Source organism: Polyergus mexicanus, unplaced genomic scaffold (assembly GCF_030449975.1).
Source record: "Polyergus mexicanus isolate NDT 795.1 unplaced genomic scaffold, iyPolMexi1.0 SCAF_12, whole genome shotgun sequence".
Taxonomy (NCBI): Eukaryota; Metazoa; Arthropoda; class Insecta; order Hymenoptera; family Formicidae; genus Polyergus; species Polyergus mexicanus.
Window position 1 is genome coordinate 2,658,734 of NW_027223332.1, and position 26,508 is coordinate 2,685,241.

General features: G+C 35.0%; 1 protein-coding gene across 1 annotated transcript; it reads right to left on the reverse strand.

The window, feature by feature from the left end:
- Positions 1-2,741: 2,741 nt before the first annotated feature.
- Positions 2,742-24,795, reverse strand: LOC138938312 (choline transporter-like protein 1). Its single transcript, XM_070305198.1, has 17 exons — positions 24,630-24,795; positions 9,270-9,415; positions 8,036-8,149; positions 7,809-7,957; positions 7,366-7,449; positions 7,126-7,216; positions 6,372-6,435; positions 5,916-6,024; positions 5,650-5,758; positions 5,419-5,538; positions 5,165-5,290; positions 4,963-5,069; positions 4,334-4,590; positions 3,991-4,157; positions 3,832-3,924; positions 3,621-3,713; positions 2,742-3,531 (listed from the first exon to the last, which is right to left on the reverse strand). Exons 1-17 carry the CDS (start codon positions 24,778-24,780, stop codon positions 3,466-3,468), a joined length of 2,046 nt encoding a protein of 681 aa, XP_070161299.1. The 5' UTR covers positions 24,781-24,795; the 3' UTR covers positions 2,742-3,465.
- Positions 24,796-26,508: the final 1,713 nt, after the last annotated feature.

A 26,508-nucleotide genomic window follows, 5' to 3' on the forward strand; every position in this document is an offset into this window, starting at 1 on the left:
CTCTTCTAGATCTAAATAATCGGCAGCGAACAATAGATGCACTGTTGGAAAATTTGTGTTTTTTCGTTAAAAAATATGCTGGTTAAAATTTTTGTGTTAAACATTTAACACATTCATATGTTTATTTAACATATTGCTGTTGTGTTAATTGAATTTAAATGTTAAATTATTAAAACAACTGAGAAAATTTGCAAAAATAACACATTGTGCACATATTTTTAATTTTACACAATAGATATGTTGCGTATTATTAGTGACAGGATTGATCTGTTAAAATTTACAGAAAAAAAATGTTGATTTCTATTTTACAGTAGGAGCGAGAGTGATTGCAGATTGTCAATAATATTTTTCCAAGTTATTTTTATTATTAAATATATGTTGTTTTTACACAAAATTTATTTCAAGTTACTATTGTATAAAGTTTACATTCATTTTGTGTTGAAATATTAACATAGCATTGTGTAACCATTTAACATATCTATATTATGCTAAATTAACAGAAAAATTTGTATGGATCGTTTGGGACATGCAAATTAAATCAAAATTTCCAACGGTGTATGCAAGATCTATTTAAACGTGCTTGCCGGTTAAGCACGTCTCGCGACGTTCTTCGTTCTTGCACCATGTATCAACGGTCGCTTAGACGGATTATCGTCGATATTTAGTCATCGTCATCGTCTCTCTATCATCGTCATCATCGCGAGTGCAACTTAAAAAAGGCCGTGTTAAAATCGCCAATATAAATATAATAAGTGTTTGTTGTGTGCAATGCAGAGAAAATTCGTCGGACGATCTCGTCTTTCTCTTATAAATTGCGATGCCAACATTTTCTCGCGCATCTTTACATCAATTTTTATGAGTCTCGATGATATCGAGTGCTGGACACTCGATAAATGCCGAAATACTTTCCTTTTCATTTAATAATATTGCATTAATATTGTAAAAAAATAAAAAGTTTTTATCAAGTCGTTGCGCTGCAAAAAAAATCTAGAAATGTGCTCATATTTCGGATGTTCAAATTATGGGTACGCCCCTTAAGTTCGCGGGGCAAAATACATCGATTGTAACTCCTTTGATAAAGATTGAGAATATTCCGCAATGACTTCAATAATATCTCGAATATCAGCTCTATCTATATCTATCAATGCGTCGCACGATGACGATGACCTAACGAGACCAAAAATAATAATTCATAAGATTCACAGACCTAAGTTTGCGCTAGCTATAAAGTGCAATACAAAGTCGTACAAAGCCAAGTACCTTGCGTCGGTGTAGTTGTTGATTTTAAGGATTCGATTCGATTTTATCTTTTTCATCCTATTGTAACTCGGGATCTACTTTTGAAACTCGAAACTAACAATCGCGGTGTACATGGGCATTAACGTTATTCCGGTGTGATGAGAGAATTAATATAATATCTCGGGGAATGATAGAGAGAATTTTAAGGTATACAAGGATCTCTCTTCGCCACGAATAATCAGACACAGTTGTAAGCGATAAAAAAAAGAGAGAGAGAGAGAGATTATCTAATGCGAAAAGCTCAAGCAAAATTTCCTCGTCAAGGCGCGGCTTGTGTCAGTCCTATATATTTATGTAATAAAGCGAAAGCGTCTCCCCTCGCGCGAAACTCGAACAATGTATATTCTGGAGCTGCAAATAGAGAGTAAAGTGTCTCTTCCATCAACGTAAAGTGTACATATCTTTGGCATTTTCCTATATCTGGGAAAATTCATATATTCTAGACGAGCTATTGATAAATAAAAGAGAGAGAGAAAGAATAAGATATTTTCGTGCTATAAAACGGAATGTGCTGTAACCGATTCACACAACAATGACACACATATACACATTGCGTTGGTTTCCTAAGATACGCGATACACGCACATAACGTATATATATATATATATATATATATATATATATATATATATATATATATATATATGTATGTATATAATAACGTATATGTCGCTAAAATACAAGTTGACGTAATCACATCGAACGCATGTAATTCCGTTGTAAATCTCGGCTTCGTTGTTGTTGCGCTGTTCGTAAATCGCCACCCTCCTTCCCCACCGATTAGATTTTAGCGAATAAAATTGCTATTCTGAACGAGTCCGCACCACGAGTGCGAGATAGAATTTTTTTAACGGTCTACTCTTTTCAATCTTGTCCTAATGTGTGAATCCGGCCTGAACAGACCAAAGTCCCGCGTCATTCCCGTAGCGTCCGATTCGTCATCCCGATTTACTGCCAGATAAATGTGTTAACGACGCATCACTTTACTAAACCGGCATAAGATGAGATCTGTATAAACCGCCAAGCGCATGATTGTTCGTACACAATGTGCTCGGAAAAAAATAAACTAAAGTGACAAAGTTAACGCCTACATCGTGAGACTATCGTATTTCTCCCGTCGTACTCTTCTCTTTCAGTACACCTTATCCTCTTCATCGTCTTGTCTTTTGCAGATGAAAGGATAGGAAAAAGTAAGTAATTAGGATCACGTGCATTATAAATTTTTTAATTTTTCACAACTTTGTTCCTCAATAACATATATTGTATTTTTATAATCTCTGCTTATATATATTCTCCCTCTTTCAAAATAACACAACTATATATATCGTTATCAGCGAGCTGTTTAATTGTACCTTGCATATTTGTATCAAAATGAAATTATCTACATATAGGCACTTGTTTATAAAAAAATATATATATATATATATATATATATATATATATATATATATATATATTTACAGCAATGGAGAATGGATATATTTTTGTACACAGACTTATATATTATATTTATATTAATATATATATATATATATATAAGTCTGTGTTTGTAACAGTATAACTTTACATATAGACTTATGCTCTAAAACGCAGAATAAACATCTTATAAATTAATTTATTCGCTAATCACTTTTCTAACAATATGAAATAAGTTTGGACTGTCAATCAGCATGTTTGCATTAGCTGCGCGAACGTTGTATCTCTCTATTTCAGCTAAGATTATATAGAAATACGCATTTTCTTTGATCGTATAAAAAATATTTTTAGAGATAGGAACTTCGAAAAAATATATAGAATAATTCATAATTCATTCTTTGTGTAATGTAATCAGTCCGTTGAATCGATCGTAGGAAGGATTCTTTGTGTGCAAACACTGCGCTTCTGTTATGGTATGGGAACGACTTCGATAATCGTGCTGTAGAGACTAAGGAGAAGACAGTTTGTGCGCGTGTACGAAGTGAAACTCCACTTCCCCGTCTCGTCTCCGCGACTTTACAATTATCTTCTGAGAAGATTATTAGAATATCCAATACCATTTTTTACGCAATATTCCGGCGTGAGTTTTACGCCGTTCAACACGTGTGGTATTGGTCGAACATCGAGTTTTCGAAACAATCAACGATGCATTCTTTCAAGCGAAATATCCGATCCAAACAATAATTCCTGTTACGCGGCCGCGGATCCTCGCTGTTCCATCTGTCTCAGAGCTTTCTTACTGTTCTCCACAAATTCCTGAACAAAAAAAAAAAAAAAATGTTTTTTATAAATAACTACAATAATTAACCCGTTAAGAAATCTGTTGATGCTAATATAATACAAACCATTAAACCACGACTCATGAAATAAGGTCGGCTTATGCCGTCGTTTTTCTCGCAGTCCTCACAGAAGCACAGGAATATCGTGTCAATGATCATCTATAAAGAAATATAGTGTTTTTTTTTTTTTTTTCATAGGAAATATTTATTTAATAGATACTAAATTTACTAGATATTTATTTAATGATATATATATATTTCTGTATATACTATTTACCTCGTAAATGGATATGAAGCAATGCGCGACCAGGAATGCGAATATCCCTGCGAGAGTAATTGGTATCCAAGGATGATGAAGCCCATCCATCTTCTACGAAGGGAAATTGAATTATTTAGTAAGAATAGAATATTTTTTATATGATTAATATTGCCTAACCTGCATCATATAAACCCCTGCGACAACTGTAAGTGTGACGACGAAGACTTTACCCAGAAATAGGACAAAGTCACCGACACTGTTAATCGCCGCTACTCGCAAAATATTACTGGACAAAGCTTGAAATGCCTTCCTTCCACCTGTGCAAAAGTTGCATCCGTATATGGCTGAAAAGAGCAACATATTTTTTTATTATTTTTTATTATTGTTAAAAATGTGTAAATATTTTAGAAATTTCATTATTTTGCAATTGTATCACTATATATAAAAATGGAAAAAGGCTTTCTGTCGAAAGAGCTTAAGTCTCTAGCTAATAATCGGTAATAAAATATGTCCCGATTACCTGTTTCAATGTATGCATTCCTAGTGAGAAATTTTAGAGCGCACTCGAAGCACCAGAAACAACATTGACAGCACCATAATATTCCTTGCACGAAAGCATTGTCATAACGTTTCAGATGGTTTTGAACGAAGGAAATTATAGCTCTGATCAGTCGAACAACACCTATTATCAAAGCCCCGAAAGCAACGGTACCCATGTGATATCTTACAAGATATCCGAAGCCTTTGACCACCGGTAAAGAAAGACGTCTTTTGTCCCTGTTAAATGACAATTTTTGATTAATCTTCTCTGTGTAGAAGTTATACGATATCGTAGGAATTACGGTACAATTTTGATAAATTAAACATCTTAAATAAAAAAAAGCAGATGTAAAAAAAAATATTAATAAAGAATCTAGTAATATTACATAAAAGAAATTTAATAAAATATAAGCTATGAAGGAGAGAGAAAATTTCAAGGACCATTAAAATGGAGGCAAAAAATATTTATGTGATTATCGGAAAAATAATTTAATATTGTACGCGAAAAATTTTTTATTTTTTTTTTTATTTTTATATGTAATTGCAAATAATGGATCTTTTATTATATCATTCGATCAACTTTATTTTTTGCTTTTCTAAGCGTCTCACCTCGTAAAGAACCATCGAGCAACGGCGCAGGCGACGACCATGTGCTGACAGCCCATGTAAAATTCGTAGGCCACAAAAAATAGGAACAGATTGTACCATCTCGTCGCCTAAATTAATTTCATTTATTAGGAAGATACAGCTTTTTTATCATTAGTCGCAGGATACGACAAGAGCTGACAAAGCAAATAATATGCTTACGTACAATGATTAATGCATCCTTCTTAAAATGCACGTGTTTCTTGCGATTCATGTACATGTCACCGGCGCTCTCGATCCATAACATGCAGTAGATCCACGCCACCATCGTGAATCCGATGAATAGATACGTCTGAAAATAAAGGAGAATAAATTACATTTGCGACAATTCAATTTGTTGACACGAAACAACGTATACGAGACACTGATGTAATCATTGATAATAATTGAACGGAGATATATATATATATATATACTCACATAAATTGGCTGAAACAGCAACGCTGGCATTGCGCACACGGCTTTACCCGCCTCTCGGAAAAGCTGCATTACCAGCTCGATTCTCTTTCTCATCACCAGAATCACTAGAAGTACGATGACCTACAAATATAGGTGTATATGTACATGCATGTTTACGTCAGTGTGTGTGTGCGCGCGCGCGTGTGCAGAATGTTCGCAAAGTTTGCATGCTATGTACAGCACTTCTCTTACAGTAACAATCGACATTATAATAGAATAGATGAAATAAGGCTGCAGACTAGAATCCTCGGGGTCAATCTTCTTGTCGTCCAGGAGCTTCTTTTCCTGATACCATGCCCACCTATACATAAAAAGGATTAAACTTGTCGTAATTACATTAGTTGATTGCAAAAATTAGATTTTCCATTTGCCATAAAAATCTTTAAATTATAGATTTAATGTGTAATTTTGATTTGTCGCGTGAAATTTAATCTTTGGTTTGAAGTAATTCCTTTTACCAGAGATACGTTGTGCCACCGATGCAAGCCAAAACTGCACCAATCAATACAATATAGATGACGTATTGTACCATATAGCGGAAAGCCACCAGGATACCGAGAGAAAGTGCTAAAAAATTGTCGATTGTAATCAATCATTCAAAATTTTTCCATTTTATATCACTCGAAAGCAATATAAGAATTCATTCCCGAAATTTAATTCGCAAAAATTATAGCCTCGATGGAATAAAAAAGTTATATCGTTTACGCGGAAGAAAATATCGAATGAAAATTTCTCAGATTTTTATTACACTATGTAAATTGCTTGGAAATATTTTCCAATTTAATGAAACATTCGATCGGAAGCTTTAAATAATATAATTCTGAAATAACAATATAAAAATTCTTCTTATTGTTATAAATATAAAATATTTATTCTTATTGTTATAAATATAAATTGTATTTTTATATACGTACCCAAGGCTATAAGTAAAAGATAAACTAATTCGCGCCATGCAATTCCTAGATCAGTGACCGCGTTCTGAAATAATAATATAATTTATTGTTATTTGTTTTGATTAATTAAGAACCATTATATGTTATTTACTAATTACTTTACTCATTTAAACTAATTGATATAAAACTGTTCTATTTGTTCAAAAATTTCGAATATAATTTGACATAGCATTATATGTAAGAGCGATTAATTTTTAAGAAAAAATTGGATTAATTTAAATAGGCTTTATTTAAATATAATATGATCACCATAAAATATTTATATCAAAATAGGATATTTTCTCTCTTTCTCCCTCTCTCTCTCTCTCTCTCTCCCCCTCTCTCAAACTACTTTAAAATAAAGTTTAATAATTGTTTGGTTTCACGAGCTTAACGGATGACTTATTTCGTGGAATAAATACAGTTCCTCTCGTTTTTCAGTCAATAATGTGGAAAGAAAGAAATGTATCGATTTTTGATATAAAAAGAAAAGGATAAGATAATATAAATTGTGAGAAATATATTCCGCGCGGAAAAGTAGAATAAACTATTTATTATTGATGAAACCGCGTATAGAAATATGATTTAAAAATACATAAGAAACGTTAACGAGAAATATAAAATAAAATTTGTGCATGTTCCTTTAAAGCTTAGGATCGGATTTCAGCAGAATAAAGAGTTGGCGCTTTTTATCCAACAACAGTGGCAATCGTGGAAAATTTTCTCGATCACTTACATTGTAAAAACTATCCAAGCGAAGAGTCCTGATTATCGAGTTGATGGTGTCGGTTACCTTCTTGTGCAGACAACGGTTCACGAATAACGTTCTGCGAGATAGAAATGTAATTTTATATCGAAGAAAAATAAAACGATCAAATTTACCAACGCATTTGATACGTGGATATCTCTTGCATTCTGCGATTAATAATCACTCTGATTACCGCGAAACGATCAATCGATTTAATACGATACTAACTTTGGTTCATCTGGCGTTGATTCGCACTTTGCCACGCATTTGCGTTTCTTCACTCCTGTCGAATCGATGTCGATTTCAAGATATCTAAATAAACGCGGGATATAAGTTATTAACGGAGTCAACGATTCGTATGATTTTTCGATATCATAATAAATAAATTGCCAAATCATCGTGACTATATATTTAGGATAAATTATATATCAAGGTATTTTAATTCTTTTGCTAATTTTACGTTTCATATTTTTTTTTGTGCTTAAACGGCCTTACTAAAAATCTGATCTGAAGAGATCTTGTTTAATTAATTTATCGATTAACTTGTTATTTGTTTATAATTAAATAAGAAAATATATTATCTCAGATTTTTTTATAATTTTTAACTTTATTATGCATGAACGAATTAAGGAAATTTCATTGGTATAGCAAAGTTTCAAGAAGGTACTCACCGTTCTTGGGTAAAATCACCGCCTTTACCAGGGAATTTCGGATCGGTTTCGCGTGAATTCACGCGGCCGCAGACATTTCCATCATTATCGTATCCGTTTATCACGCGATAAATGTCACCCTTCTTCACTACGTTCGTCATCATGAAGATCTGTGTGCGCGAATCACCGAATGATATTTAGCAAATATATTGCCATATAATGCAAGGAAGAAAAATTGTATCACTTACGAAACCACCCGCGAGAATAAGTAGGACGATTAGAGCTAGAATGTCGGTACATGATCGATCCTTTACGAAGATCCTATCTGAATAACTCGTTGGCGAGCCTTGACTCTCAGGTGTCTGTAGAAAAGTATAAGAAACATAATATAAAATAACTATACAGTTATGAAGAAATATTACTGTGTGTATGTGTATGTACCAGGGTTGGGAAGTAACGCGTTACTTGTAACGTCGTTACCGTTACAGTTACTTTTTTTCGTTAACGATCGTTACTTTTTTCTGTCTGTAACGATAACGGTAACGTCGTTACATTTTTACAGTAACGGTAACGAATTAGCCGTTACTTTTATCGTTATTTTTTTGGTTTTTATTATCTTATATCTATTCAATAGATGTATTTTTTGAAAAATATTTTGTAGCCTTCTATCATAGGCTGCATTCCGATGGTCACTGCCAGTACTGAAAATCTATAGTAACGTAAATTATAGATTTTACAATACTGACAATGAATATTGGGATACACTCTTAATAATATCAATATTTCTCTTATCAATATTTAAAAATAATGTTCGATAAAAATTTTCAACAAAATTGAAATTTGTAAATTACAATTTAAATTCCTATAAAGATAAGTATATTAAAAAGTAAAGATATTAATATAAAAAATTAGAATCATTAAATAAGTTTAATATAAAAAGCGCTTGCTATATAGTGACTAATTTAGAGTTTTTAATCGTAACATAGATTATTACATTTAATATTGATTACTAAATAATTTTCTAATCTAATAACTTATTTTAGCATTACAAAAAACAAAAACATAACGGAAAAGTAACGAATCGTTACTTTTTAAGTAACGGTAACGGTAACGTGTTACTTTTGAAAATCAGTAACGAGTAACGGTAACGCGTTATTTTTATAGAGTAACGTTCCCAACCCTGGTATGTACATATATATAAAGACATTAAAGTATTAATCAAAACATACGCACGTATCAACTTAATATTATAGAGACAAATGAGATTAATTAGTTTAATAAATAAGTCTATCATCAGGCTTATACGTGTATAAATTAATTTAGAAAGTTCAATTTGCGTGGATAAAAAAACTTCACGTTTGAATAATATACATAACACAATTATTGTTTATGTCGCGAAGAAAATATGACACATTTGTAAATGTTTTTTTTTTTTTTTTTTTTTATCTGAATAATATTTAATACGCGAGAGGAAATACTTACCGTGGGTTCCACCTTGGATGAAGGCTCATCCGTACAGCCGCAACAACCCATTTTTAGACTTGCCGGGTCCACTGGCTGTTCCAAACAGCTGTGCTCGTCCTCTTTCTGATCAAACTTTGACAAGCTTATCGCTTCCGATGCGCCAGCTTCAAAAAGACGGAAATCAGAGATATAATTATCAATTTTGCATTGTGACGGCATTTCTGAAATTCTCGAGGATGGCCAACATCGCGTAATAAGCTTGCTTGCAACACACGTGCGTGATAAATACAAATATAAATAGCAGTACGAGGTAATCGTTTTTAAGTGCGATATACGTTTTATCGATTCCGATGTATATTCAAATATCCCAAATCCGATTAAAATGACGATATCTTTCTAAATTTACGTTGAAAACCTGTTGAGGCAAAAATATCCGATATACTGACCTCTTAGAACTGACCTCTTCCACTAAAAATTTGATAGAAATTTTCATTGAATTTAATTCTTTGCGATTGAAGAATCAATTTTGAACGCGCGGTTTAGCTTGTATGTATACGACACGTAGAAATGTACGATGATTATTCAATTGCGATTCGATGACGATTGCCAGCGCTTTCCGAAAGGCGTTCTTTAAAAGAAATCTGAGTCACGCTGATATCGATCGATTAATAATCGCATGCTTTGATATTGTTATTACAATGCCGATCAGAAACATACATCATCCATGGTAACATTGACGAAACATAATTACAGTCGTTCAAAAAGATAAAATTTCGAGAAATCAATCAAAATATTAAAAATATTTTATAAACTCGTGGAAAATGGACAGATAGTCTGGCTATAATTAGTTCTTATCAAAATATATATTAAAATGGTACAAATAATTATTATACAGGATATCCCCAATTTATAAATGGCAAAACTTCAGGAGCGTGTAGGGGATCGAAAAGCTAACAAAGATAGAAAGTCCTTTAGAGGTTTGCTCGTTTTTGCTCCATTTTGGAGAAAATCATAAAAAAAGAAACAAAACAAGTTCTCGTTTTTTTTTTTTGTTACTTATTATATTTACATTTTATTTATATTATCATCTATTTAATGCAGATATTGTTCAAAATGTTGCAGCGATGCAAGCATTACATCTAACACTGACCTCATTAATTGTAGACATTGTTCTAATGATATTTGGTGCACCGCATCTATGATTCGATCTCTTAATTCCTCTCTTGAATTGATTGGCAACGTAAAGGATAACATCAAGTGTTTACATATGTAAGGAACCTTGAAGCGGAAAGTTTATTCGGTGCCAATCGACTCGAGAGAGCAACTGACAATAAGAGATTGAATTTTTGCGATTTTCTCTAAAATGGAGCAAGAACCGAGCAAACCTCTGGAGCACCCTGTGTATAAACAAAAAATATTTAATGTTAATGACGTTTATAGTATAATAAACTGCACTTTTTATTATTCCAAATTAAATAAATAATATTAATAATAATAATAATATTTAATATGACAGTCATTGTATGTGATATCTTTTTGCAGATCGTAAATATGTCAGTTATCTACGTCGTGAGACGTGTATTGTATAAAGAAGAGACGTATATATTTATTTGGCTGAGAACAGCTTTTACACGAACATTGTGACGTAGAATTTATAACAAAATTACCGAAGATATACTATGGAAAAGTCACACAAAAAAAAAATATATATATATATATATATATCGAGCGCAGTAGGTTAATGTTACTTTCGTGTTTCAGTAAGAAAGAAACACGAGAAAAGTTTTATCAAGCTTATACGTGTACAAAGGAGAGCCCGAGTCACGCGGTATGATGTTGAGTGACAATCATGGATATGGCTTATCGCTCGTTTGAAGACATTACGATTACGTCATTAGTTCCCACTAGTTTCGCTGATCTTATACACCTACGTATTTCAAATAAGATCACATGTTTTTGACATGTCACGTCACAATATCTTTAACAAATCGCGAATATTATTTTTATATCAGTTTATCTCGACACAAGACCGTAAAACATTTTTTTTTTTTCTATTTTATACCATTTAAGGTTGCATGAAAAGTTAATTCTTCATTGTATTGTAATGATTATCGATCGGAGAGAGAGAGAGAGAGAGAGAACGCTATCAAATAAAAATCGACGCAACCGCGAATGAATTAAACTTTAACGCGTCTGGCTTTCGATATAATCAAATTGTACCTCCACATGTACGTACCGTGTCGCAAGGAATATTCATTAGATATTAGATCATAGATGCAAGAAGGATTAACGCTTTCCCAATCGATATCACTCGGTATCGAATAAGACGCATGAACATTGTCAGCAATTTCGCTCGTTTATTTAGAATTATTTATCTGGAACTAGCTACGAGAGAGATAAGGCTTACGAGCAATATCACACGATACAAATAATCAGCGATTGGTTACCATTATAGTAAATGATAGGTTCAATTAATATATATATATATATATATATATATATATATATATATATATATATATATATATAATAAGAATTTTATATATATCATTTTTAATTATTTTAAATATATCTTGACTTTCTTTCTCTCTCTCTCTCTCTTTGTTAAAAGTGTCATGTGTATCAGATAATCGATTTTAGAACTACGTATACAGGGTGCCCCATTTTAATCTCCTCAGGCAAATATCTCAAAAACCAAGCCCGGTAGAGAAAAATGTTCCGGACAAAAGTTGTTTGGTTTCGAGGGGGCCATAAGATGGTATCATTGGTTTGACCTTGGAAAATCATTTGAAGGTCATGTGAAGGTCAACTTTAAAATCTTAAATAGAAACCCCCATTTTTTATTTAATATTCTTGTAGCTGACATCGAGAGTTTTCTAAAACACTATAATAAACTATTTTTTTATTCAGTACTTTTTAAGTTATTTTATATTTTAATCTGACATCTTTTGATATAAAAAATTAAATATCTCGTAAAATATTCAGTTTTCGATAATCTTACCGTAATACTTTTATGTATAGAATAATGAGACAAATCAATTAGTGCCAAAAAAAAACAAATAATTGTTTAAAAAAATACATTGTAAATAATTTTCTTAAAAATAATTTTTTTTTTATATACTAATTGATTTGTCTCATTATTCTGTACATAGAAGTATTACGGTAAGATTATCAAAAACTAAATATTTTATTTTTTATATCAAAATATGTCAGATTAAAATATAAAATAACTCAAAAAGTACTTAATAGAAAAATACTTTATTATAGTGTTTTAGAAAGCTCTCGATATCAGCTACAAGAATACTAAATAAAAAATGGGGGTTTCCGTTTAAGATTTTAAAGTTGACCTTCGCATGATCTTCAAATGATTTTCTAAGGTCAAATCATTGTCACCAGCTTATAGCCCCCTCGAAACCAAACAACTTTTGTCTGAAACATTTTTCTCTTTCGGGCTTGGTTTTTAAGATATTTGCCTGAGGAGATTAAAATGGGATACCCTGTATATGTGTATATGTAATAACTCATAGCTTGATTTTTCCTCAATTGTTTTTTTTTTTTAATGGATCATTCGTCGCGTCAGTTTTTATTCCACGATTTGTATGCAAGAATTATATTCATTTACACAGCTAATCCGTGATATGGAACAATTTCGCGCGGTTTTGTTTTAGTTCGGAGAGAGAGAGAGAGAGAGAGAGAGAGAGAGAGAGAGAGAGAGAGAGAGAGAGAGAGAGAGAGAGAGATGCTCTTCTATTTAACTTATTATATATAGATTTAAATGTAGAAGGGGGGAAAGGGTTACAGCTAATATTAGATGGCTTAGGCTTAGATTGTCGCACACGCGCATATACACACATATGTATTATGTATAATTTATCAACAGAGTATCCCGCTATCTCAATGAAATCATAGTGTACGCTCTTGTAAAGATACGGCAATCAGAGTGCATCGATAAGTATCGCTAACCGCTTGGCATCGCGAATTATTTTCGCTCTAGTGGTTTGCCAACCTGCGATCTATTTTCGCATATCCAAAGGCATTACCCGTAGATTCAACGGAGTTCGCGGAAAGTTATGAAAGACGTATCTCTTGGAAACTTACGGGGGCATCAGGCGACGTATACCTTTTCAATGAAACTTGGATGAGAAGCCTCCCGAGAGGGAGTTGTACGTAGTTCCTGAGAAAAATTTTCGAGGCAAGAGATATTTTTCCTGCGGATCAACACTCTTCAGCCAACGACTGGATACAATCATCTCGTTCGTCATGAGTCGTCGCGATAGTATACGGCATGCGAGAGAGAAACTTAGCCTCGGGAAGATAACGTCTTCTAACAATAAGTCTACGTCCGGTAAGTTTTTCGCAATGAAAATCGCGACGATGAAAATCGCACGGGACAATATACGCAATAGAAAGACGACTAAATGGCGAGTTAGAGCAATCTTTGCGCTAATTATACACTGACGTACAAAGGCGCAAGAAGAATCACGAGTGACACTTATACACAAACTATACGATGCCTATCGAGAGCACAATGCTTACACGCGCGCGGTATGAATTTTAATTAACATTATTTTTAGCAAAGATTATACCTATCTATATCGTATTATTAATTATCTATTCAATGTCACTTGCCAAATAATTATCTCAACTTAATTTATGAATTTATAAATCTTCTTGGGTTATACAGATAAATTTTATTTTACGCTATTATAATTAATTATTTAATTTACGCTATTAATTTATTATCGCACCTTCACTTATTGAATTCGGTCAATATGTACATGGCAAATAAAAACGACTACGATCAACGATACGAACAGAACGACACGGTAGGTTCAGGTAGATTGAAGGCTTATCCACTTATTCACGCGACTTTTCCCCCCTCTGATTCTTCTTCGATGACAAGTTTGTCCGACGATATCGTTACAAAGAAAGTTCGTCGTAATGATAAAATCATGAAAATACGATAACAAGAAATGTCGTATTAAACACCATATCTACCCAGATATAACTCGATTCGACGATATCTGCGAATTGCATCCCTTTATTGTGTCTTTAAAGCATCTCGCGTTTCAAACTAGGCATTTGCAGATCTCACGTGTGAAAGATATAAAAATAAATAACGAGCCGTATATGGTATCAAATAAACCGATAGGAGCGAAAATAGTTGTGAAACTTTTTAACCGACAGTCACGATGCACGAATATTTAGATACGCATTCGTCTAACTTTAGCAAAGATATACCTGAGTATACAGTTTTCACATGGACCGAAGAAAAGCATCCGAGGAGCATTCTCTACCGAGGGATACCGAGTCGAACCGAACAGATCCGATTTGCCCGCAGCTTCTCTTTGTCCCTGATCTTTTACCGCGCCCGCCTGTCTCTCTCTGTCCCAATTGACAATAATATTCTCTACACGCAGGTATATTTTTAGAGATTCCCTGAGGTTTATAGTTTAGATACACGATTTTCAAAGTGTAATATCACCGCAAATGCATACATATGTATCGTAACGATGACGCGTTCCATTATAATTACTTAATTTATACGCTTAATCGAGAGATATCCGCCGCTAATTTTATTTCCGATTACGCGATTTCTCACGAATAATGTAAATTCGCGTTATTGTCTAACGTGGAAATCGTTATCCTGAATAGACGCAAATTGGCAGATGATAACGTACGTCAATCATCCAGCTTTCGCGTCGGTTATTTCTTATAGATACAATTGGCATTGGGTAATTTTAAAAATTATACCCCCGGTACTTATCTTTGTCAATTTTCTCAGAGATTTCATAACAAACTATTTCACAATGAAATAATAACGACCGGCCATGAGCAGAATTTCCGTGTAGGTGCGAAATTATTGCTCCCGGAACTCCGACGCAAGAAGCTCGTTGCCCACTAACGATATATTAGGCTTAAAAGTTAAATCGTTCTACAGTTATAAGTATAACTCTCCGAAATGGAGCAAATTATTCAATAAGAGATTATATCGATCTATCTTTATCCATATAGAGATGTAATTTTATCTAATAATGATGAAAATTTTACGAATTTGTCTAAACATAATTAATGAGATCGATAATAAAAGATAAAGATGATACGACAATCAATTCGAATATGTTTATCAACGTGAAGATAAAAAGAAGAATGAAAAAAAGTACATCTCTCAAGTGAATTATTTTATTATTTATCAAGTATGAATTTTTATTTAAATTTATTAAATAAATTTCTATTCGAGATATTAAATTTAATATTCAAATTTATTTAAATATTAAATATAATTCATTTATTATAGATATTAAATTATTTTAAGCTTCTCTTATTTTTTTTCTCAGTATTTAACGTTCTAAAAGATTTTCTTTTTTTTTTTTATTAAAGACAGACATATACACTCTATCTCAAGTTTAACCTCGACAGAAACAATAGTAATATGTAAGGATTATTAGCTACGTATACGAATGTAGGTCGTACCTTGATGAGGATTTCTCGCGGCGTCATTCACGCATTATGATAATTTTACATTCGTTGCTCTTCAATTATTCATGAAGCTCGTTCCCGACAACGGATACTTTTTCGCGTTTAGATATCTCTTCTTCGGCAAAACTTTTACATCGATCTTCTCAGTTAATCCGTTCTTGAAATCACACGCGAATGCTCGAGATTTCGCATACAACGAATATCTTTATGCTAAACGGAGAACGCATATATATATATTTTTGTCCTTGTGCATCAGTCGAAGTCACGTAACCCCTGGTTACGATCGATGCACTATCAATACAGCTGCTTGAAGACAGCGCAATTGTTTGGCCGATTTGATACGTAAAAAGAAATGCAATTTCATCTTACAAAAGACATCTCGTAAAGACACGACATGGATGTCTTATTTAAAATATGCGATGAATTATATATTTCACATTTTATTCAACAAAATAATTTCGTATTATTTATCCATCTTACGAAATATATTAATAAGAATTATTAATTATCCATAAATTAATATTAATTTTGCGATAACAAAGTATTAGATCGAATGAGATAAAATAAAGATATGGAGGAAGAAATTTAAAAAGAAAATTTAAGTAAAACTCTTCAGTTTCCGATGAAGGCTCTTTGTTTTCTCGCATGATTCACTGACCTTCGCTAGGATTTCTTTAGCCTCTCAATACGTTGCCCATGTTCATTGAGTGCGGATAGACTTCAATTAAAATGCAGAAGAGATAACGAATCGTGTGCTGTACAAGTTAGGAATTTTCAAACGTAACATTAATCTATATATTAATATACATACGTAATTAATCGACGTAAAATCGAATCGATTTTGCATGCAATCGTTAGTTCTCGCCAACAAATTCAAAGTCCGCAGAATCGTGCCGTTTGTGCGAAGCACGTTCGAACCTAACCTAACACAGTGTTATTGCATTTGTGACACAATTATTTGTCGCGTTATAATTATTGAAATTATGATTGGTCCACAATATATTTAGTACATTTCAACTGTAATAATGACTCTTCGGAGAATCTTGCTAAGATAACTGATACACGTCAGTACCAAGTAACACTTTAATATTAACGTGACACACACAGGAAACGCTATTATCAAGGCATATTACCATCACGCTGTTCTCTCTCTCTCTCTCTCTCTCTCTCTCTCTCTCTCTCTTTTTAATTAGTCGTTACCGTTACAGTTACTTTTTTTCGTTAACGATCGTTACTTTTTTCTGTTTCTAACGATAACGGTAACGTCGTTACATTTTTACAGTAACGGTAACGAATTAGCCGTTACTTTTATCGTTATTTTTTGGTTTTTATTATTTTATATCTATTCAATAGATGTATTTTTTGAAAAATATTTTGTAGCCTTCTATCATAGGCTGCATTCCGATAGTCACTGCCAGTACTGAAAATCTATAGTAACGTAAATTATAGATTTTACAATACTGACAATGAATATTGGGATACACTCTTAATAATATCAATATTTCTCTTATCAATATTTAAAAATAATGTTCGATAAAAATTTTCAACAAAATTGAAATTTGTAAATTACAATTTAAATTCCTATAAAGATAAGTATATTAAAAAGTAAAGATATTAATATAAAAAATTAGAATCATTAAATAAGTTTAATATAAAAAGCCCTTGCTACATAGTGACTAATTTAGAGTTTTTAATTGTAACATAGATTATTACATTTAATATTGATTACTAAATAATTTTATAATCTAATAGCTTATTTTAGCATTACAAAAAACAGAAACATAACGGAAAAGTAACGAATCGTTACTTTTTAAGTAACGGTAACGGTAACGCGTTACTTTTATAGAGTAACGTTCCCAACCCTGCACATTTGTCATCGTAAGCCCATATCACCTCATTCATCGTCCATCACCCGTATGCATCCAAGAACTTGCACGCATCTGCGTCCATACTTACGGATATGAAAAAATTTGATTTTTTCGAAACATGTAAATAGTATATATTTATTGGATATTTATTTTTCTACTCGTCCGAAGAATCGTTAATACCGGGAGTAATGAAGAGGCAACTTCGTAATCGGCAAAATATTCCGCGCCTTGTCAATAAATATTGACGATGATTCGGGTCACATTTTCACATATTATGACGAAATGATTGAAGAAACTTTCACGGAGCCATATGTCTCACTGACGTCAATTCAATAATAATATCAAACGTGTGGAAATTAACATCCATTTATTAATGCGTATACGGACAATGGATAACGAGAGACACATTGTCGCTCGCGTTTTCTTAAGAATGATGAAGAATGTAAAAAGAAGACACCAAGCCATGCATATTCGCAGAGCGGAAAAAAGATCTCCATTCTTATGCAACCGCTCCGAACCGTAAACCGTCACAATCTGCGTAACGATCGTGACACACCTGTAGGCGCAGCTTACAACGAACGGACGAAGAAAAAAAAAAGAAACCGTGCGAAGCACTTGGAGCGTAGAAACGGCAATGATTCCGACGTCATCAGGCAGGTCCGTTTCCTGCTCCAATATCAATTGAGAAGCGTCATCTTATCGTGACCCGATGCTCGGGGAAAAGCGACGAGACCCAACACGCGCGTCTCTCTCTCTTTTTTTTTTTTTTTTTTTTGAGTCATTCGAATAAATCCCCTTATCTCGATTAGATTATAACGAGCATGATGGCAAGCAGTAAACCGTTAGCATTCCAACGAGAAGGAATGGCAGGCAAGAACGCCATTATCGTGCCTCCTGAAGCGGATCGGATCGCCATCGTTTTGCACCAAGGTCTCGACGTTCTTGCAACTCGAGGTTGCAATTCGAGATCGGCACTGCATCATCGATCACTATTCATCGAATCGATGTATCGAATCGGTTAGATCCATGCGCGAGTCGATCACCTCCCGGATCGTAGACATACCTTCTCAGATCGGTCTTCTGGATCGTCTTACTGGATGCGCTTCAACGGGACTATCCACGAGACGAGGAACTTTTTCCCTCTAGAACAACGACGTTTCGCGCGGGGCGAGATAGCACGTGGTTCGATCTACGAGCGTAAAGGAAGGTTCGCACGAGACATCGAAGCTCCAAAGCGACGCGCCGGAGCTTTGTTTCTTGCTGGCGATGCAGGGACCCGCGACGAGTCCGCTCGCACTCGAGCACGAACGACACTAACTGTTGCCGACTCGGTGTGATTACCAGCAGGGTCTGGAGAACGGACTCTCTTGTGTGGCCGACTGGTTAACGATACTCACAACGTGCAGTCATGCTTCATTCTTCGTTCACCTCGCTCGCTCGCTCGCTCGCTCGCTCTTTCTCTCGCACGCTACACGCTTTCCTCCCACCTCACGCATACTCTGCTCCCATACTCTTCTTCCTCCCCTCCTGGTCTCTCTTTGAATCACTCTCTTTGTCGTGTCGTCCATCCGTCACGCGCGCATTCCTTCTCTCTCTCTCTCTCTCTCTCTATATATATATATATATATATATATATATATATATATATATATATATCTTTCTCTTGCCTGTCTTGACCTTTCTGCCTTTTCTCTATCTCTCCCAGCTGCATCTCGTTCTCTATCCGTGTCTGTTGATTGGCTACGTCGTCTCTTTTGGATCTCATGGTATATCTCTTTCGAATCGAGGAGTATGCGAATTATATGCAACTGTCGAGTCGAGTTTCAATTTCATCAAGATCCTCGTGGTACAAACACTAACGAATACGTTGCACTAATCATCGCGATAACTTTGTTAACCAATTTGTCGAGGACAATTTCGGGCATCGCCCGATACCTTATCAATCTCTGGCCTGGCCAAATGTAAATGGCTTATGCTACGCGCGCAGTCAGTTAATTGTTTGCCCTATAATTTTATGTTTCTGCAAGCAAATTACACGCGTAACGAAAATTAAAAATTGCGCTCTCTCTCTCTCTCTCTCTCTCTCTCTCTCTTTCTCTCTTTCTCCGTCTATTCTGACGTCTTTGACAGGACAACTGCGATTTCTACCAAGTTACGTTCTCCAGCGATTTAAAGCGAATTAATAAGATGTTGCGCAACGTTCCGAAGTAACTATCGTTTCTTTTTATGTAAGTTTTTAATCTGCCTTCGAAGTAATTGGACCTTTGCCGGGCGAAAATCACCGGGCAAGAAGTTGTAATTACGGAGCTACCATCGAGAAGTTAAAGATTCTCGGCTTTTTGCCGAGAGAATGTAAATAGATGATAGAACACATTTATCTTTCGACCGATTTGAAACGGATTCGATTCAACGTTTTATATTTCATAGTTAAAATATTCTCGATGCTAAAAGCATTTAAAAATTGCAAATCGATCATGGATACTGCCCCGTCAATTTACCGTCGAGGAAAAATCGATTCCGGAGAGTGAACTGACGTCGCTGAACTCTCGTCATTATATTTTTATGCCACAGCTAGCGTACTGGACAGTACGTTGTAATGTCGTGTGCATTAAACATGTCGTGCGTGCCAAGCAGCTTTTTGAGAGAGATTTGTATGCGTATACTCTCTACACGTGTATTGTATATATTCATATTCACGTATAACATGCAAACATTCACTACACGCGTAATTGAAATAGATGAATAATAAAAAGCAACGGTATAACATCTACTTGTATTTCCCCGCTAAATATTTGTTTTGTTATTGTATAATATTATTGTACGCGCATGTATAATTAACCAACGCTCTACTGAAATTCAGGTAGCAACCTGAACCCTCCTCCCCCGTTTAATATCGGTTAAACGAGACCGTGTCGAGTGCGTTTCAGCAAAGCGCTCCGGCGAAGCTCTTTGCGCGCTAATAAAACATAACGATTCTCAGTCGCTCGGCACTCCCTCGCTTCGTAAGAAACGAATGCTCTGTATCGTTCTGCTCTCCCCGACCAGAGAGGGCCTTTGAACGCGGAATTGTCCGTGCAAAAAAAAAAAAAAAAGAGAGAGAGAGAGAGAAAGAAAACCGAAAGCGCCTTGTGCATATTTCAGGAACGCTCTTTGGCAGGACAGCGTAATTAGACTACGCCGGTAATCCCACTGGGAGTGAACTATTGAAAAACTGATTACCTTCAGGGCGACCGAAAGAACGGACGAGGTCCTACCAGGGTTGGGAAGTAACGCGTTACTTGTAACGCCGTTACCGTTACAGTTACTTTTTTTCGGTAACTGTAACGGTAATGGCGTTACAAATTTTAATTGTAACGGAAAAAGTAACTTCGTTACATTTTTCGGTAACGAGTAAGGAATTTAACAGTTACTTTTATCGTTACTTTTTTCAAATTTTTTGATTTATTTAAGATATTATTCTTGCTATTGTGCGTGATAAAATTTTTATCTTAACCGTAAAGCCGTAAGCAAATCGACCAATTAGCATTCTTATTATGTTGTAATCTCATTTACTACCAGTTCTAAGTACCTTGCGACGAAAATTAGAAAATCTCAATAAATCTGACCTTATAGATTGCCATTCATTAGTTGAAGCTATTCAGCAAGGTTTAAATAAAAGGTAACTTATTAATTTGATTAATACATATGTTATTTAATTTTAAATAAGGATTTAATTGAAAAATATTATTTTATTTTAAACTATTGATTCAAAAGTATTAATTTCAATAAAACAAACAATGTCGCTTAATTTACTATATTTGATTTTAGATTTCTTACGATATTTGAAACAAAAGAATTAATAATAGCAGCATGTTTACATCCAAAATTTAAGTTAAACCGGAGAAAAAAGAAAACGTGCTGAAAATTACTTGGAGGATTTATTGGGAATCCGATCGACTGAAAATTCTTCAAAAGCTGGAAAATCTGACGATCACGATGATTTTTTCATTTTTGAGCAAAAAACGGTGCAAAATGAATCTGAACAAGAAGAATTGCAACGGTTTTTAAAATCAAATAATTGTAATATAGAAATGTTAAACGACTATCCAAAACTTAAGAAACTTTTTATTAAATATAATACAGCTCTACCAAGCAGTGCATCTGTAGAAAGAATGTTTAGCATCGGTGGCTCTGTATTAACACCACAAAGAGGGCATTTAAATGATGATACTATGGAGCAACAAATTTTATTAAAAATTAATAAAGAATTTCGATAAAATTTAATCATTTATTTTGTAATAAACCTTGAATGAAATCTTGCTTACAATTTTTTAAAAGTTTTTCTTATGCAAAATAATTTATTAGTTTGTATTGTAAAAAAGTAACGGAAATTGTAACGACTCGTTACTTTTTAGTAACTGTAACGGTAACGAGTTACTTTTTAAAATTAGTAACGAGTAACGGTAACGAGTTACTTTTTAGAAAAAATAACGGTAACGGTAACGAGTTACTTTTATAAAGTAACTTTCCCAACCCTGGGTCCTACGATAAAGGAATTTTCCCGTAGGAAAGTTTTTCGCGCGCCAAATCCTCTCTCGTATCGGCGGAGACTCGACCTGATAACAAACCGCGATCGAAAGCGATCGATATAATGATAGTACCGGAGGAAGACGCAGATATATACGCTGCCGCGTTCGCGGCAACGCGTGACGTAATCGGTCCCCGACCCATTTTTTATCCCGTTTCGCACCCTCTCGCCGTGTTATCTCACGGCGGTCTCGACGCTCCTGCGTCTCGCATTCGCTTGTATTCCGTTGGACAATATCGTCGTTACGGCCAGTTGAAAAAATAGCGGTCGTTGCACCGCTGAATTTTTTATACGACGCGGACGAGACCGGCGCGCACGCGACATGTCTGGGCGATGCGTTTTACGGATAACTATGTACTATGTATGTACGTTGAATAATAGCTGCACGCGGAGAACTTGCGTGCTTCGATTCCGTGCGGTTACCCCCGCGCCGCGAGAGCGAGACGCTCATATCGGTATGCATATTAGTAATGATAATTGTACGACATCAGAGAGAGAGCGCAGAGGGAACGCGATTGCGTTCGTTGCGAGCCCAGCTGCTTTGCACCGGCGCAGCAAAGGATAACTATGTTCAACTAATGACCTTATCTTCTGTCATCGGACCGCTGCATTTATCGACTGCAATTATAAAGGACATTCGCTCTGTAAACAACCTGCTATTGGCCTGCATAAATCATTAAATAGTATGATCGTAACATACTTCCTGTTATCGGTGCTTCATAGATAATGAACCTTTGCGTTTCGTAATCTCTCCCTCTCCCACCACTTTCGCTTCTTCACAGATAAATTTATATCCGTATTACTTAATTTAATAATATTTTTTAACGTATACGATACATTTATCAAAACTTTGATCAATTAAATGTTGTATTTTTATAATAAACGCAAAAATAGATACTGTACATAAAAAATTTCTCAAAACTGGTAACACGAAAGATTGAAGTATTAAGCGATGTTTCTCTTAATTTCAATTAACTTACAGATACTAATCCTATAAAGAAAAATAATTTATCTTTTTGTATCTTTCGATGAGTAATGCGACGATAAGATAACGAATAAGTTTGCATAAGACTTAATACGAGTGCAGTCTCAAGATACGACGCTGTAATTTTCGCGAAAGAAGCGCCAACTCTCTATCTATAGGCGTTTTAAATAATTCATCGTAAAATACATTTCTTTAAGAGCCCTTTGCTCGCGGAATCACCTAAATATTTAGTTTCGAAACGTTGAGTTAAATTTTTCGAGTCGGCGAAAATTTTTCTTCACAAACTCCGAACGGACTTAACTTGTGTCCCCCGTGGAGATGGTGATGGACGTTCATATTATCTCATATCGCATATTTATGTTTCAAATGTATTTTCGGTATATATATATATATATATATATATATATATATATATGCGATTTCTTCTTTCGATTTTTGTACGAGATAAGTGAACTTTCTATATTTGATAGAAATATTGATTGGATGATTGCATAAGTTCGTGCTCGATTTAAATAAAAACTTCAATAGATTATATTTTAGAGATAACACTTTTATTAATCAATTATATAGTCTCCATTCTTTTCTACAATGGTTTTCCAACGATCTATAAGCTTGTCGATTCCATTTTTGAAGAAAGAATTTGGTTTTCCTTGAAAAAAGTTTCTAAGGTGGTTTTCGACAGCTTCCTCGGAATTGAGATTCTTGCCATTTAAACTATTCTGCAAAGACCGGAACAGATAAAAATCTGAAGGCGCAATATCTGGAGAATATGGCGGGTGCTGCAGAATTTCCCATTGCAACTCCTGCAGTTTTCCTGCAGCTTATTCCTTTCAGTCAGGAGATGCGGCACCCACGTATCAAGCTTGGAAATGTATCCAAGCTTTTTTAAATGACGACAAGCGGTTGAATTATCGATGTTCAGCCTCTCAGCAATATCCTCAGTTGTAATCCTTGGGTTTCTTTTCACTAAGGCATGCGCAATGTCATCATCAATGCCAGAAGACCGTCCAGAGCGGGGTTGATCCTCCATGTTGAAATCACCATTTCGAAATCTGCCAAACCACTTTTCGACTGTTCGCAGAGCAGGAGCGCGGTCCAAATAAACGCTTTGAATATTTTTTTGTGCAATCCCAACACTCACGCCTTTCCGAAATTCATATAGCATTACATGCCGCAAATGCACCTTTCGTTCTCCATTTTTAATGATTTCTCTTATGCACAAATGGACTTATCTGAACAATGTCTGACGCTAAATTGACATAAGACAACGTCATCTATTCGGTGTAAGCAACAATTACCACACGAAAACAATAGAACTCCGCCATGCAGCAACTTAATGCCATCTATGAAAATCGGGCACGAATTTATGCAATCATCCAATATTTTGTAATGTGACATATGAAATATTGGGCGATCGAATCTGCCGAAGGCACTTACGTATTACGCGTATCGTTTGCATGTTGTGTTACCATTCATACCTCTACGCTGTCTACGCTGTCGCATGCGCCGAAGAAAACTGGGTGAACTGGGTGTCATCAGCGCAAAGCGCACGTGCACGAGAAAAACGGTGTTCCCGATAAACCGCGCTTGCCAAGTACAACAACGTTCGGCTTTCGGGCTCACCTGCATCTTCGTACACCTGGCGCGCAGGTAACGTATACCTGGCGCCTTCTACAACCGGATACGCAATACCGGATAAAAATTCTATCGCCAGGTAAAAGGATGGCAAGCGACAAATTCCGCAGAGAGGATCGAGAAACTCGCGAGCGGAGATAATCGCACCGCAATCAGCGCGCGTCAGCGACACGATCGATACGACGTTTGATTAATTGCGATAATACTCGCCCCTCTCCTCACCCCCTCTAACCCCTCTTCCCATTCCGGCCTTTTTCCTTTCTTCCCATGAGAAAATATAAACGCGCCAGCAAAATGAACGTTCGATGATTCCGTGATCGCTTAGAAAGCTGATCGCGCGCGCGAAAGCTCGTGGATATTCATTCCGATCATCTTTCGGTCGCGATTGGCGTAAAAGCGACCAAATAACCGTCGAGCTCGCGCTTGTAAACATCGACCGTATGAATAAGTTAGCCCGCTGAATTATTATGTACACGAAATATATGCCGAGCTAATAAAGCGTGTTACATTTAAAGCTGCATTTTACATGACCACGCTAAAGCTCCGTATAAAATATGCGCGGCGATATATATGACGCGGCAATTCCATGCGTTTCTTCTCGCACCCTCCTTCATATGATACGAGGAGGAAGGAATAACGCGCCATTTTCAGCCACGTGCTGGATTTTATTGACGAAGAAAAAAAAGAAAAAAAGAACGAAAGAAAGAAACTCGAAGATTAATATTTTATATGTTGTTGCGTCAATTTCTGCGAAATGTATATCGACTTTCGTGGAATTATCTGTCGCATATCTTTCTCGGAAAGTCGATAACTTTTTTTTTCTTTCCCCCCCCCCCGTTTTCTATCATATTCGAGACGCTCCGGTGCAGGCAAAAGGTAACGGGCGCGCTCGTGTAATCGCGGAATCTGCGATTGTCATCATTCATTGAGCGAGAACGACGTTATGATACGTACGATATTACATCGGAGGCGGTGCCGCAAATCGACAAATGTAAATTTCGTCGCGAGAGTTTTTATAACGTAGAAGAGAGAGAGAGAGAGAGAGAGAGAGAGAGAGAGAGAGAGAGAGAAAATGAAGAAAATAAGACTGGAAAATAACGATCCGAAGGAGAAGTTTGCACGTTACAAACGATGAAATTACACGCGGGATACGCAAGTTGCATTTGAAATGAAAGTTACATTCGCGCGAAATTACATCAACTCCATTTTAGACGATCTGCAGAATTCGTGACAGAGTTCGCGAGAGGATTTGCAAGGATGTGTAATGTGATACGTGGCGATAATATGGAAATCTGTCGAATTAGAATTATATATCTGTCATGCGATATATTTTATTTTTAATACGAAAGAGATTTAACGATTAATAACTAATCCATAATTCGATATTTCAATTACATACGTATTGCATAGATAACAATATTTCGTTCCGTAAACGGAGATTTAAATTTCATTCTTATTCAAATGTACGTTATTAATTATCGTGTACGAATGCGCGAAATTTAATAAATTATACAAACAATTAGATGAAGCAGATACGAAAACGAAATAAATGATAAAAAAATAATTTGATTGTACACGAGATATATATACATATATACAATACAATAATCAGAATCCAAACACGTTAGCATAATGTAAGCTTATTTTCTCTCTCTCTCTCTCTCTCTCTCTCTCTCTCTCTCTCTCTCTCTCTCTCTCTCTCTCTCTCTCTCTCTCTCCGCG

Excerpts from the sequence above, each read along its gene's own strand:
- LOC138938312 (XM_070305198.1), bottom strand. The coding sequence starts at position 24,780 with ATGCAGGTGAGCCCGAAAGCCGAACGTTGTTGTACTTGGCAAGCGCGG. Across the intron at positions 7,217-7,365 it reads TCAACGCCAGATGAACCAAA|AACGTTATTCGTGAACCGTT; the intron begins GTTAGTATCGTA and ends TCTATCTCGCAG. Across the intron at positions 3,714-3,831 it reads GCTTCATATCCATTTACGAG|ATGATCATTGACACGATATT; the intron begins GTAAATAGTATA and ends ATTTCTTTATAG.